Source organism: Odontesthes bonariensis, chromosome 23 (genome assembly GCF_027942865.1).
Source record: "Odontesthes bonariensis isolate fOdoBon6 chromosome 23, fOdoBon6.hap1, whole genome shotgun sequence".
NCBI lineage: Eukaryota > Metazoa > Chordata > Actinopteri > Atheriniformes > Atherinopsidae > Odontesthes > Odontesthes bonariensis.
The window spans coordinates 17,491,163-17,505,790 of NC_134528.1; the positions used below are offsets into that span (position 1 = coordinate 17,491,163).

General features: G+C 42.0%; 3 protein-coding genes across 6 annotated transcripts in view; 1 reads left to right on the plus strand and 2 right to left on the minus strand.

Moving 5' to 3' along the window:
• LOC142374525 (transmembrane protease serine 9-like) overlaps nucleotides 1-14,628 on the minus strand; it is a 21,440-nt gene extending 6,812 nt beyond the window's left edge. Inside the window, exons 1-7 of the mRNA XM_075458245.1 lie at nucleotides 14,279-14,628; nucleotides 13,950-14,062; nucleotides 13,684-13,760; nucleotides 12,923-13,194; nucleotides 12,387-12,547; nucleotides 11,971-12,217; nucleotides 9,412-9,577 (exon numbers count right to left, since the gene is read on the minus strand). Of these exons, the coding sequence (XP_075314360.1) occupies nucleotides 9,412-9,577; nucleotides 11,971-12,217; nucleotides 12,387-12,547; nucleotides 12,923-13,194; nucleotides 13,684-13,760; nucleotides 13,950-14,062; nucleotides 14,279-14,327 (1,085 nt within the window). The 5' untranslated portion in view covers nucleotides 14,328-14,628. The remainder of the gene's footprint in view (nucleotides 1-9,411; nucleotides 9,578-11,970; nucleotides 12,218-12,386; nucleotides 12,548-12,922; nucleotides 13,195-13,683; nucleotides 13,761-13,949; nucleotides 14,063-14,278) is intronic.
• vkorc1 (vitamin K epoxide reductase complex, subunit 1) lies at nucleotides 1,538-4,508 on the minus strand. Its single transcript, XM_075456761.1, has 3 exons — nucleotides 2,914-4,508; nucleotides 2,343-2,452; nucleotides 1,538-2,197 (listed from the first exon to the last, which is right to left on the minus strand). The coding sequence occupies exons 1-3, from the start codon at nucleotides 3,093-3,095 to the stop codon at nucleotides 1,986-1,988; spliced, it is 504 nt and encodes a 167-aa protein (XP_075312876.1). The 5' UTR covers nucleotides 3,096-4,508; the 3' UTR covers nucleotides 1,538-1,985.
• mapk7 (mitogen-activated protein kinase 7) lies at nucleotides 4,218-11,659 on the plus strand. Of its 4 annotated transcripts, none has more exons than XM_075456757.1 (7): nucleotides 4,218-4,565; nucleotides 6,014-6,291; nucleotides 6,418-6,583; nucleotides 7,117-8,666; nucleotides 8,760-9,841; nucleotides 9,950-10,080; nucleotides 11,229-11,659. In XM_075456757.1, exons 2-7 carry the CDS (start codon nucleotides 6,018-6,020, stop codon nucleotides 11,374-11,376), a joined length of 3,351 nt encoding a protein of 1,116 aa, XP_075312872.1. In that variant the 5' UTR covers nucleotides 4,218-4,565; nucleotides 6,014-6,017; the 3' UTR covers nucleotides 11,377-11,659. The 4 variants fall into 4 exon arrangements, with proteins under 4 accessions (XP_075312872.1, XP_075312874.1, XP_075312873.1 ...); XM_075456759.1 differs by having other exon boundaries at nucleotides 4,218-4,483; XM_075456758.1 differs by having other exon boundaries at nucleotides 4,218-4,444.

The following is a 14,628-nucleotide window of genomic DNA, read 5'->3' on the forward strand; positions in this document are numbered from 1 at the left end:
TGACTTTTGACCTGTAGGTCTTCCTACTGCAGTTGAATTTTTTGTTGAGTTTTGCACCTAAATTTAATTGTTGGCACATTTTTGGTTCTTCACGTTTGTCTTTTGCAACTTGATTGTATGACATCTTTGATCTCTTGTAAACTTTTTAAAAATCATCATTTTTCATCATTGGGCTTGGTGAAAATTCTTTAAATACTAAGTATTCAAAGAATAAAAAGACCCACGAGTCACTGGTGTTAATGTCCACGTCGAGCTGCAGAGGTTCAAAATAAGACTAGGTGTTGTCTTTTATGTTAATTTAGATAGATAAATTCTCTGCATCTTTGTCACTTACAAAACAACGAATTATGACATGTGTGTCATAAGTGTTTTGTTGAGTCACACGAAAGTGCTCTTAATAAATTCAGATAAAACAGTTTTATGGACAATGGACCTTAAAACAATGCGATCACCAGAAGCTTTGATGAAGTCAGACATTTCGATCTCCTGATCAGCTGAATCGAATTCAACAAGCATCCAAAGTACCCAACATGATGCAAAACTACAGGCCCACCATTGTACACAGGAAATGTTGTCCCCACTCAACCAACACCACTAATAGATACCAAGACCACCAGCGGAAATGGCTAAGACACGTCAGTGGGCAACGTCACCACATCTGCAAATGTGACACCATTTATAAATAGTGTAACAAGTACAGCAGATGTGTTAGGCTTAAGAGTGTCAACATCTCTGTACTTTTTTTTTAGCTCTGGTGTAAACCTGCAAGAAGAGGTGTTAAAAGAAGCGTTGTTCTATCTGTACTTCTCTATGTTAGTATAAGCTATGCACTTTGTCCTGCAAGACTGTTGCTCTGTAGTTACTTTAAAAGTGCGTATGAAGCTGCAGTCGATCATTTTCCCACTGTCACGGCTTCACTTCTTGCTTTTGAAATTAGATATGGCAGGAGTCTCTTTTTCCCCACAGAGAAGCATCTGTTACACTGAACAACATACTGATGAGCAGTTTCCATGTTAGGAGAAATTATTTTGAATTTCCTCCAAAAGTAAAGGAAGAGCCTAATTATTCTGTGAAGGTTATACAGAGAGATCTAAGTTTGTTATGCATAATGTAAATACTGCCATCTATAAATGTTCTTAAAATAGAAAACTAAACTAAACAGTGAGTATCATATTTGATACAGACATTTCTGAGACCTATTGCATCACCATATGTTAAAAACTTTGCTCAAAACCCAGTTGTATACAATCTGACGCTCGTCTTCTGCCCCCTGGTGGATGCCTTCTGCGCAACAATAATTCCGTTATATCACACCGCACGTTCCAAAATGGCTGAATCCCATTAGCCCCCATCTGGTTTTGTCCAGTAGAGACATTGTTGAAGCAACTTAAATTAACTTTGTTTTTTGCATTTTAGATTAAGGTAAAAAGGTGCAGAAAATATTTGTATCAAATTTGATACAAACCAAAAAAAAACAAAACATATGCAAGTTATTTTTGTTCACATTTTGTTAAAGGGCCAAATAAAGAAAGAAACATTGACATTTTCTGTCCATTATTTCTTGGATCAGGCATTATAGGGTTTTAACTTGTGTCCACTGTCAGTAGGAAATACATGCAAAAAATAATAAACTCACTGGGAAGTGAAACTGAGTATTTGCATGACTCAGCTGCGTGACTGCACTGTCCTCACTTAAAAGATTTTTGATAACAAGACAGAATTAAATCACATCAAACAAGAGGTAGTGTTCAGAGATATGTAATCAAGATCACAAATGCACAATGTTTTACAAAAATATCTGCCGTCTTTATCTCTAATTTCTGTACTGAAATAATCTAATTGATCTTTTGACATGAATCTCCAGTTGCTTTTCTCTGACGAATGTTAAAGATAACTGAGGGAGAGAGTCTGCTTTTTCAGATCCAGTGTAGCCGCAGGCTAGCTTTGGAAAAAAGAACGTGTTGAATTTTACAGGTAGCATTTTTCTACCCAGTCTTTTCCTTCAGTCCTTCAATTGCCGTCTTCCGTTTCAGGTTGGTAAAGAGCAGTACAAAATTGACAATGTATGTTGACACACAAACCATGCAGAAATCTCCCAGAACAAAGGCCAGAATGGATGCAAGATAAAGTGAGCCAGCCACGGACACCCAGGAGGAGAGGACCAAGGCCAAGGCTGCCTTTTTAGACAAAGAGAGTCCTGCAATAATGACAAACACATGATCTCAGTCCCTCTGTATGTTTAAACACAACAATATATAATTTTAAATAACTGAAATGCAGTCAAACTATGTCAAACTGAGCAGTTTTAGCCTGAGCACTGTAATTTTCAATCACAGACTAACCAAGGCCCATTTGCAGAGTGTAAAATAAGATGCCAAGCACACTGTTGGGCTGGTTCAGAAGACTATCTTTGGCCACGAAGAACTGGACCAAACCAAATCCCCGTCCCCATCTGCCAAAGAGGGATAAAAGAAGTAGTAACAGTCAGGTCAACACATTCTTGAAAATACACACACACACACACACATATATATATGTGTGTGTGTGTGTGTATTTTTACTGTAATTTCCCCATGAGAATAATAAAGTATATCTGAATCTATTATATATATATAATAATATATAATATAAGTGTGTATAAATGATCAGGTTGGCAGATTCTTGGAACAAGAAATATAATAGGCCAACCCATATGAAATATCAGAGAATTTCTGTGTTCTCACCGTGTACAGAAGCCCTTGAAGTGAGGTATTTCCAGAGGAATTTGTTTACACGTGGCAATGAATGAGGCTTGGAAATACCATAAAATATGCCAAAGCTTCAGCTTGCAAGAAAATGTTTGGGTCAGACATGCATCAGTTGTCGCTTGAGGTCGTGAATTGAGCAGTACACAAAATGAGGAATGAAATCATACCTGGATATAAAAACTTTGGAGCAGCTCACAGACTCCCCCAGGTCGCACATCGCCCTGTAATCTGGGTCTCTCTCTCTGGACAGCTCGACATGGAGGGCATAAACAGACAAAACCAAACCGAAAAGGCACAAAACAATGCGCATTTTTCTCTCCCATCCCGGCACACCCTGAGCCGCAGCCATTTGGACACTTCCGGGTGGACTTGTAGCACGTTATAGGCACCGAAATGAATGCTTAATCGCCAATATGTGATTAGTCTTTCAAATTTCACTCAAGTGTCCCCTGCTCAAAGCGACGTGTTACGCCATAGATTCTCACTTCTGATTGGTCCGCACAAGTTTTGTACGTCCCTGTCATTGGGCGGTCGGCTCCAGATGTTGGGTCAGCCAGGTGGGCGTTTTTTGTTTGTTTGTTTGTTTTCTGCATATTTACTGTGAACTTCAGTCTGTTTCGTCCTTTGGGGAAAATGTAAATAACCTCCCACACGGTTCATGGACGCCATAGCAGCGATCTACTGCTGGAATCCCTTAAATATACCCTCAAAAATAGCAATGCCATAAGTACAAATCCAGCATCCAAAATGACAGCGAAGCATTGCTGTTTTCTAAAGAAAAGTGCATAAAGCAAAAAAGAAAATGTCCAAAGTCAACATTTCTGGAATAATTTGTGGCATTTCAATGGTGTTTGATACGATAATACTCTCAGGGTCGGGTTCGCCATAGTTTATTGTTTAATTATCAGTGCTTATGTTTCAAGAATGTGCACCAAAACAATAAAATATCCGGTGTTATAATAAAATATGAGACTTTTTGAAGATAGCGTCTGTATTATTTTCTTTTTAATGCCCAAATGACCGTTTTCCAAATGAAAATACACAATAGATAATCTTAAATACAATTCTAATTTGATTGTCTTCAAATATTTTTAAATGAACGAATTGTGATGTAGGTAAAATAATCCCAGGTGTCCAACTTTATATCTCTTTTCGGGTTTTTTTTTTGTTTCTTTCTTTTTAGCCATTCTATTAGCCTATAGCTTACTATCGCAGTATCGCCACCATTCAAAGTGGTCACAGTAGTCTCGGGATTGTTTGGCACAAATATAGCAGCCAATATATGGGGGCAGGTAATTTTGCCCTAATGTGGCCCCTTCCAGAAATCAACTACGCTGCCTAAAACGACGTCACCACTCAAAAATAAATAAATAAAATCACAGAGACCTTTACTCTTTACCGTAAAGCTCCGCCTCTCACCTACGAAATCCTATTGGACGGTCGCTCCAAAGCACCCCTCTTCCAATTGGTCTGCGACCTGGCACTCAAATCCATACACGGAACTGTATGAGGAAGCGGCAGACAAAACAACAAAAAGTCGTGCTAGTTCGGGATTAAAAACATCAAGACAGATGCTGTGGTTGGCTCTCACGTTTAAAGTATATTACGCTGTTTGCAAACACGTACTTGTGTAGTGCAGGTTCGTTAAAAAACCAAGGAAGACATGGCATAACGGCTTGTAGAGAGCCAGAGCTTCAGGTAACGTTAGATAGCCTACGCCCCTGCGTCAAGAAGTGGGTAAGGCTTTACGTTTATCATGTACTTAGCTCTTTGTCACCACGTTGAGGGAACGCCAACATGACTTTTTCGCCACCTTCTTGTAAGTTTGTCTCTAGCTATTCTCTTGAAGACGTCTGAATGAGAGCTACAGGTTATGTCCACTTCAGGCCTAGCGGTGTGAAGTTACTTAACAGACCTCTGGTCTCGCCTCATCTTCTTTAGTAGTTCACTCTCACGATGCAACTATGCCAGTATTCCAGAGGGAAAATACATAGTTTTCAATCTAGAGACCTGAAAAGTTGCATCCTTATTATTGTTATTTCAAATCTGTAACAACTTTGCCTGTTATATCTTAATTACTGACTGAGTCTCAGGGAAAGGTGTGAATTGGCACCTTGGGGCTGCAGGAAATGATCATTGAACTGAGGCTACGGCTACACGGAAACGAAACAAGGTTTTTTTTAAAAACGGGTACGAAAATTCTTGCAACCACACGGCAACGCTGCTGTATGAGGTAACAGGTCCAGACGAAAACGATGAAACGATGCAGTACACACACCACTGTGTCACGCCACGCTGTGAGACAATAGAGAAGTCTCACAGCGTCAACGTGTGACTGACGCAAAAACGTTTTAGCTGTAACAATGGAAACGAAACGAGGCCGTTTTCAAACTTTCCCACTCTGGAACCCGTTTTCAAAAACTATCGTTTTGGGGTAGTGGGAACGCCGGCTCCGTGTGGCCGCGACAGCGAAACGATAAGAAAAAGTATCGTTCACAGTGAAAAACGTTTTCGTGTAGCCGCAGCCTAATACTGAAATAACCAATTCAAGGGATAATTTTAGCCATCTTAATTGCTACTCGTGTAATAGACTAGATCAATAAACGTCATGATATATATGATTTAAATTAACGCTGCTTCTACTTAGGCAGCATTTCAGGCTGTCCTGATTTCCTATAAACATTATCATTAAAACCATTGATACAACAGAGTCAAATGCATAACACTCAACATGCCTTCAATAGTATTACATATCTGCCATATACAGGTTTTACTTTTAAAATTTTAAACCATTTTAAAGCATTTTTCAGAACCCAGCTGAAATGTTAATGTATATTCGCAGAATATCACTTTCCATCTGTTTTAACTTAACTTGGCTCTCCACTAACTGAACGTCCTTTTGTCTGAAAAGGGAGGAGAGCTGTGCAACAGTCCGTTTACATTTTGACTGACTTGGATTTAGGCTCATGCTCGTCTGCACCTCTTTGTGTGCCTCAAAGCATGGCCCTGTTCAGACTCAGGGGTCCTCGGATCGTGCACATAAGCCAAACCCTCAAATGGAGTAAGCGTGAGCCATAGAGACAACATGAAACAGATTAAGGCTTTTATATAGGATTTGTGAGACCAGTATTCATGGTGTGCTGATAGGCCACACACTGAACAAGCACTACGGTAATATAATCACATGCAGTGCATTGAAGAACTTGTCAGAAGATAGCACTGAATGCCTGTCTCTTAGCTTTTTTTTTTTGTTTGTATTCTTTGCAGAAAAATGTCAACTAAAGAAGTTGGGGATGGGAAAAATGGTCAAGTTGTGGCTTCTTCTGACAGAATGGCCACTGATAAAAGCAGAATAAACCAGAATCAGCGTGGGATTGAGCCAACAGGCAGCACCACAGACACCAGCACAGCAGCAAAAAACTTGGCTTTGCTTAAAGCACACTCTCTCGATGTGAAGTTCGACGTTGGAGAGGAATACGATGTCATAGAGACCATTGGCACTGGGGCTTATGGCGTTGTTTCATCTGCCAGAAGAAGGGACAATGGTAAAGAGAAAACAGAAAGTATACCCTCTGTTTACTATAAGTCGTAATTAATATGGAAGTTCATTATCAGCAGAGGCTACCCCTCCAACACTGTTTCAATCTCTGTTCTGCATTGGCTTTTCACAGGCCAGCAGGTGGCAATAAAGAAGATCTCCAATGCTTTTGAAGTGGTGACAAATGCCAAACGCACACTAAGAGAACTAAAGATTCTCAAGCACTTCAAACATGACAATATTATCGCCATCAAGGACATCCTGCAGCCAAACCTTCCTCACTCTGCCTTCAAGTCTGTGTATGTACCTTTTATTTTTACTGTAACGTGGACAGCAGATAACATATGCAACACCTCAGGCCAGAAAAGCCATTAAACTCCTTAGATATAAAAAAAGTAACTGAAATTTTTCTCACACATTGACAAAAATGTATACTATTCCATTATGTCACTTTTTAACTAGTTGAAGTTGTAAGTAAAATATCATAGCAAGCAGTCTTTGTTTGGATCATACTGTCACTAGTTATCACTTAAGAATAAATCAAATATATTTACCTGAAAAGATTATGAATTACTGTATGAGATTGTGCTCAGAAGTCCTGATTATGACTTCACTGATTAAACCATTGTTTAATACATGAAGGATGTTCGTTCAAAGGACTCATAACTACAAAACGAATTGGCTTCTTTCAACTTCTGTGCATCACAACCACAACCTTTCTTTCCTATGGCCACTCGTTTTATGTCAATAAATTGAAATAACTCCCGTCATATTATTATCAAGTAAGCGGCAAGTGTTGCTCATCTCATCTCTCCACTTCCTGTGTGTGCAGGTATGTAGTTTTGGACCTCATGGAGAGTGACCTGCACCAGATCATACACTCCGCCCAGACACTAACCCCAGAGCACACACGCTACTTTCTGTACCAGCTGCTCCGAGGCCTCAAGTATGTGCACTCTGCCAACGTCATCCACCGTGACCTCAAACCCTCTAACCTGCTGGTGAATGAAAACTGTGAGCTAAAAATTGGTGACTTTGGCATGGCAAGGGGTCTGAGTTCACGCCCCGAGGAGTCTTATTCATTCATGACTGAGTATGTGGCGACTCGGTGGTACCGTGCTCCTGAACTCCTGCTGTCTTTGAATCATTACAGTTTGGCCATTGACTTGTGGTCTGTAGGCTGCATCTTTGCTGAAATGTTGGGGCGTAAGCAGCTATTTCCTGGGAAGCACTACGTACACCAGCTCCAGCTCATTTTGAGTGTGTTAGGCACACCCCCTGAGGGTTTAATCGGTGCTATTAGGGCTGACAGGGTGCGCTCCTATGTTCAGAGCCTTCCGTCAAGGACAGCTGTGCCTTTGGCCAAACTGTATCCACAAGCTGAACCACAAGCTTTAGACCTGCTGGGGGCCATGTTGCGCTTTGATCCACGAGAACGAATCAGTGTCACGGAGGCGCTGGAGCATCCTTACCTGGGCAAGTACCACGACCCAGATGATGAGCCAATTTGTGTGCCAGCTTTTGACTTTGAGTTCGACAAACTTCCAATGAATAAGGAGCAAATTAAAGAGGCGATTTTGATGGAAATCCAGGACTTTCATAGAAAAAAACAGGTTTGTCGTCAAAGGCTGCAGTTCAGGCCTTTGCCGAGGGTGAACTGTGGAGCTGCTGCACAAGGCGGCAACCAGTACAATGCTCGGCCTGTAACTGTCAAGCTGACTAAATCAACGTTGGTTCCAATGGCACAACACCCACAAACACAACAGATACGGCAACAGCAAATGAGAGATGCAAAGTCTCAGCAGCAACAAGACCTCGCACCAGCAGAAGTGAACCATGCATTTACAAATCAAATGAAAACCTTTGATAAGCCAGCAGCCCTTTTAGAGGTTGTCCCGCCTCGTGTGACCCATAATTTGCCTCTCCTCAGTAAGAATGAAAGTGGTCCAGTTGATGTGGACATGCCCAGTGCCAACTCTGACAGCGGTCAGCCAGAGACCATAGACTTAACGACACCAGTGTCTAGTCAGGATGCTCCATCAGAAACAATGAGAGACAGTGAGGCACAGGAACAGCTAACAAGCAGTCAGGCTCCTCAGGCTCAAAGTACCCAGAGCCAGTCCATGGCCCAGCCTGCCACCTCCATCACTGCAGCACCAGCACAGACCATGACACCCCTACCCACCACTGTACCTTCCCTTTCTCTTTCGGTGGCACAGGCCCAGTCACTTTCTCAGTCTCTTTCACAATCCCTATCCAAGAATGCGAGGCCTCCTACTTGTGCAGCAGAGGGAACTAAAAAAGAAGGTGCCATTTCAGAGATAACTAAAACTGCACTAAAAGTTTTATTGAAATCGGCAATCAGACATAGAGCCAGGAGTGGTAAGTTCGTGTTTTTTTCCCCACATCTCCTTCTCTTACTGACGTCTCGTCTTTGAAACCTCCTTTAAAAAGAGTTTGATATCTTCATTGCAGATGGAAGTGGCTCGGCCCTGGGAATTGACACTGGCTCCGGAGGAGGTGTATCGTCCTCCCTGTCTTCTGTTCCAGAGTCGCGTCGGCCTGTCACAGCCCAGGAGCGTCAACGAGAAAGGGAGGAGAAAAGAAGGAAGAGGCAGGAACGAGCACGAGAGAGGGAGAGAAAAATGAAGGAAAAGGAAAAAAGAGAGGGAAAACAAGGGGACTCGCTGCGTGGGGTTCTGCTGAGTGACAATGACAAAAGCCTGTTGCAGCGCTGGACAAAGATGATAGATAGCTGCAATGAAAAATCTCAAACTGCTAATAATGATGGATTAAAGAATAAGGATTGTAATGTAAACTCGCAACGAGGTCTAGTTACCTGTGATAACACTCAAGGAGCTTTGAACAATAAAACACACAAAGAGCTGAGGAAGATTCACTCTCATGAGCAGTTAATCTCTCAAGTAAAACCTAACCAGCCAGCAATGTTTCAGCCTTCCAGCACCCAGCAACCACCATTACCTTTCTCCATGAGCCAAAGGAAGCCTCCAGCGGATATAGTTGTTGCTGTAAGTGGAGAGATGGATATAATGGCTGTCACAAGTGGATTTGTTAAAAATAACACGCTCCGATCTCACTCTGAGAGCAATGGGCAAAGTGGATTCACCTGTCTAGGGAACTGGAGCGGCCAGCATTTGGAGACAAGGCCGCCACAACAACCAAACAGGACATCACAGCCGCCGTCAAGCTTTCTTCAGCCCCAGAGTCAAACCCAACCTGACCCTCAGCCTCAGCTGCTCCCGCTGGAGAGGTTTTTGCCCAAAACTCCAACACTGAGCAACAGCGAGACGAACGGGAATGTGGATATCAGAAGTCAGAATAACCTCAACTCCTTGCCTGCGAGTTCAGGATCGATGGAGAAGCTTTGTCCCACCGGAGGAGAGAAAACTGCAGCACAGAGCACAAACCCTCTCTGTGGGAGGTTAGGAGTCCCCTCTCAGCCTCACCCCAGCCTAGGATTTACAGATACTGGGCAACAAGGACCCTCCATTGCCCCTGACATCCATACAGTGACACTGCAGCTCTCAAAGTCCCAGGTCTGCATTGTGATTTATTGTTGTTTTAATCAGGCAGTACTTGCTTGAACCAACCTAAAGGATTCAAAGTTCAGCTGACCCAATGTTTTTTCACCTTTCCTCTGTCAGGTAGAGGACGTCTTGCCTCCTGTGTTCTCAGTCACCCCTAAGGGCAGCGGAGCAGGGTACGGTGTGGGCTTTGATCTGGATGACCTTCTCAACCAGTCTCTGACAGACCTGCAACACTGTGACAGGGACAGGTGAGGTCTGATACGGCTGGTTTGGTTTTTTTTTTTAAAGAAAGGCTTTCTGCCAGAGTTTTACCTATTCACCTCAGACTGTTAGTGGTCTCCAACAGCCACTGTCATTTATATTTCTTTAACCAGCTCAGAATTGCATTAAAACTTGCAGATTTGGTCTTACGTTAATATCTAATTTAGGATTTTTACAAAAAGCTTTTTGCTACTGTTTTACTGTTGTTGACTATGTAAGCTATAACATAATCCAATGTGCTGTTGTGTTTAAGCAAATGGCTTAATTTATTTACATAATCTCTACAATCTTGTCAAAGTATCTTCTAATTAATGAGATCCAATAATATCTGAGCATTAGTAACATCTGCTTAAGGGCCAAAGTAGTCCTGTAGTAAAACTGATGAATATTCATCTCTTTATGTAGAAACTACGAACAGATGAGAAACTGAAGAGACTGAAAACTTGGTTTTTGGTGGTAGTGGAGATGTTAGGACCCCATTAGGTCACCATTTTTCCAAACGGTACATGTTGAGTTGGGTTGAGATCTGATGACTGTTGCAGGACACAGCACGATTTACATCATTTTCCTACACAAATTATTAAGCAACTCTATTTGAGGCTTATGGGCAGAGACCCCATCATTCTAGAGGTGACCACTCATCAGGATGAAATGTTCACTTTGAACAACTTTGACCTCATGTGCAGCAACCATTCCCTCTTTGAGGAAACAGTCCATGGCAGCAAAATGCACCCACAGCGAAACACGGCTGCTGGATCCCTTCACTGTGGTCAAAGGCTAAGGCGTTTCCTTTATTTTCACTCATCTGTGCCTTAGAAAGAGCAGAGCCGGGGAGTTGAGGGTGGATGATACGGTCAAACAACAGACCTCCCCGTCATTTCAAGGGAATATTTTAGCCTACTTGTAGTTTGGTAAATGATTTGGCTAATGTCTTCTGTGTCTTCCTTATAAGCACAAAGTAAAATTGCTATGGGAGGAAGTTTGAAACCATTTTTCATGAACTTTGACCAGCCGAGTTAAATTTGAACCCGTTTTTTGCATTGCAGGACAGATAACTACCGTTATCCAGGACAGTTTTAACTCTGAGGGTTAGTACTTTCTTTCAATGTTTCTGCATGTCTGTCATCTCCATCAGTTACGACTCGGCCCCTCTCTCCGCCTCCCTCTTATCCGACTGGAGTGAGGTTCATCGTATGACTCCAGCTGATCTGGAATCGCTGCAGCAGGAGTTACAGCTCGGCTCTCCCATGATTCTCTCGGATAGCATTCCCCCTGACGCCTGACATACAACTCCTCAAAGACAACACTTGGATGTGTGTATGTTGTTGTTTTTTTTAACCATGCTATGCTTGCTTTATAATAAAACAAAATAATTGTCATCAACCCTCTCTGATCCTGGATATTTAATAAACTTGGAAGAAGCCCATATTTGGTCATTTTATGTTGATTTTATTTAAGCAGAACAACTAGAATGGGAACATTTGGGTTGTGCACTAAAAAAAAAAAAAAATCTCCCCTAACAAGTTTGAAGAGCTTTGGAAAAAGCAAATGTAGATTAAATGCAAATCTAACATTACAGAAACCTGGTAGTCAGAGGCTGAACAGAGCAGAGAGCTGACTTTAAGAATCAAATTAACAATTTATTTCAAATCCAAAATACATAATTTATCTCAATTCAGATTTAATGTACAAAACTATCAAAACTACTTTAAATCAAAGCTCATTATACAGTCATAAGTCTAAAAATGTAAGATGCATTCAAAGTTCAGTATGGCTTTGTGTGCATTTCAAATAAAAGTAGCCATCTTGACTACTTGGGGCCACTCAGTGAGACTTTTATTGATCACTTCCTTTATATTCTGCCCCAGTTCATCCCTAAAGCAGCATCAGTGCTGTGAACAGACAGACGACCAACACAACATTTCTCCCATACCAGCTCCGATGAGCTCGGCCGTACAGTCGGATGTCTGGTATTGTATTGACGATGAAGTCTGAGTAGCTGGTCAGCCTGGCATACACACCTGGCTTGTTTCGGTTAGCACAGCCCAGTCCAAAACTCACCACCCCAGCCTGCACCCAGGTCCCATTTATCATGCGGCAGACTAGAGGCCCTCCTGAATCACCCTTGGGAGACAGCACAAACATACACGCTTATTCAGATTATTCCCCCCGGGAGGTATCCAGGTTCTCAAACAGAAGATGTAACAAACTAGTGGATGACTGCAGCAAAATAAGGGGTCAAAGTTCTGAGAAAGTAAAGACAGCAGCACACAAACAGCTGATTCAACAGTACCTGGCAGGAGTCTTTGCCACCCTCCTGGTATCCAGCACAGATCATGTCATACAGGATGTCCACCTGCTCCGTCGGGTCCGTTTGATACATCTCCTGACATGAACTCTGGGAGATGATTGGCACCTGCACTTCCTGCAGAGTCCCGAGTCCTAACAGAGGGACTGACGGGGATACGGACAAATGATGTCGAAGAACATTTTTTTTTCTTTCTTTTTTTACAGTTAGTAAAAGGAAAGTAGTACGCATTTGTGCCCGCTTGATAACAATCGCAAAGTAACCGTAACTCTTTCAAACTTTACTAATTTCTGCAGTATACTTTCAGAGGCTCGGATTACACATGTAATCACAGTTTATGCGCAAAAGTAACACAAAGTGTAAAATAAAGCGCTATTTTCTTTAACAATTAGTCTTTAATGTAAATGGAGAAATGTTATTTGTTCACATCTACTTCATCAAAGCTGCTTTTTGGCATTTGGTAAAAAAAAAAAAATAATAATCAAACGCGCACATAATTGAATGAAATTGTCAAGCTTTACCGTTTTCCCGGATGTTCCCCCAGCCAGTGACGTAGCACGTCATGTCAGCTGGGAATAGGGTGCCAGAGGCCGGCAAGCACACAGGCAGGACGTGATCAGACCAGGTTATCGGACTGGACAGCTGCAGTAGAGCCAGATCTTTGCCAGTGTGAGGCTCGTCGTAACCGGATGGGATCACCACTCGGCTCACATAATGAGTTGACTGGTATGGGTTAAAGCCATTCAGCTGGTGCCGACCAACGTAGATAACGTAAGAACTCAGGTCATACGGACTGAAAGGGGACAGATGGACACCGATTTAAACCTGCTAAACTGGAAATTCAAAGGGAGCTGAAATGTGAAACCTGTACAATTTAGAGTGACTAAGGGCCAGGTATAAGATGTTTTATGTTGTGCAGGTGTTCTCTGAAAGGGACGCGGTTATATTCTGAGTATAACTGTTACCCAAGAAATACAATGAACCGCATGAATGAGCAGCTGTTTGTCTGCTGTATTCTTTAAACATATTGTGTAAAATTAAAAAGTGTTACCAAAAATGTATACAGCGTTTATCAGCTGGACAGAGCAAACATTGAATACTGTCTTTTTAACATTTCAGCTTGAAAAAAAGCTTCTTCTTTTTTTTTTTTTTAAATGACCTAAACAAGTAATACTGTTTGCCGAAAATGATGTCGAAGAAGAGAGCCAGAAGGCAGGAGCTCAGCCTCGAGTTTTACCTGCTGATTTTTTATTTTTTTTTAATCTCAGGAGAGCTTTCTTACTTGGGAAAACAATGTGCAGCTGACAGGACCCAGTTTTTGTTGATGATGGAGCCTCCGCAGATATGACCATCAGACGTCTTGAGGCCGAGGGGAGAAAAACAATGAGTCACGTCAGCATCAGACGCATAATCCCTTTCTCAGCAGGTCAGTTTGATCATCAAAACACAGACTAAACCACACACAAAGCTGCAGGCTAAGCCTACACAAAATGAGCTTATACCCAGTGGATGAAAGTGTGAAAAGAAAGTGGTGTCAGGGTGATCTACCTGTATGTCCACCTGCCACGGCCAAGACCCATCTGGTGCGTTCATCCCACCCACAATCCTGTTCTCCATTAACGGTGGACGGCCACATTCTTCGGCGGAACGGCCCCTAATACCTAAATAAACACATTAACAGTATTTTCTATCCACCCAGAATAAGGCACGTGAGTTTTTGTTGTTAACTGTCCAACACAAATTCAGACTGATATAAGCTAAGACTAGCCTACAAAGCATTTGTTTTTCAGGCGAACAACAACAATAAAAAAAAAAAACCAGTTATGGCGAGAGAGGAGGAGGGGGAGGGGAAGGGGGGCACGGAGCTCGATACTCACCTGATAAGCACCAAAAAATGGCAGGGAACAAATATAGCTTTCTCGACATCTTGAGACGTTTCACGGTGCAATTGCAAATTAAACCGTCTTCTGATGTGGCTGAAGCCCAATAACTCTTTCATGAAAATCTGATTTATTTGCCCCCCCTACCTCTATCTAATGGTCCAAACTCAAGCAGAACCTTGACTTCAGAAAGTTGAATTTCCTTTGTTGAATTAATTTCTTGACGTGTATTTCCACCGAGAAAAAAATCATTAAGAATCCCTTTATGGTTCGAGGTTTTAGGTAGTAACCCGCGTTGTCGACTGAATGCTAAGTTAATGCCTCGATTCAGTGACTGATCACCTGTG

Coding starts and splice junctions, on each gene's coding strand:
- vkorc1 (XM_075456761.1), bottom strand. CDS start 3,095: ATGGCTGCGGCTCAGGGTGTGCCGGGATGGGAGAGAAAAATGCGCATT. Junction 2,453..2,913: donor TCCAAAGTTTTTATATCCAG/GTATGATTTCAT, acceptor CCTCTTTGGCAG/ATGGGGACGGGGATTTGGTT. Junction 2,198..2,342: donor CACTCTGCAAATGGGCCTTG/GTTAGTCTGTGA, acceptor TCATTATTGCAG/GACTCTCTTTGTCTAAAAAG.
- mapk7 (XM_075456757.1), top strand. CDS start 6,018: ATGTCAACTAAAGAAGTTGGGGATGGGAAAAATGGTCAAGTTGTGGCT. Junction 6,292..6,417: donor TGCCAGAAGAAGGGACAATG/GTAAAGAGAAAA, acceptor GGCTTTTCACAG/GCCAGCAGGTGGCAATAAAG. Junction 10,081..11,228: donor CAACACTGTGACAGGGACAG/GTGAGGTCTGAT, acceptor CATCTCCATCAG/TTACGACTCGGCCCCTCTCT.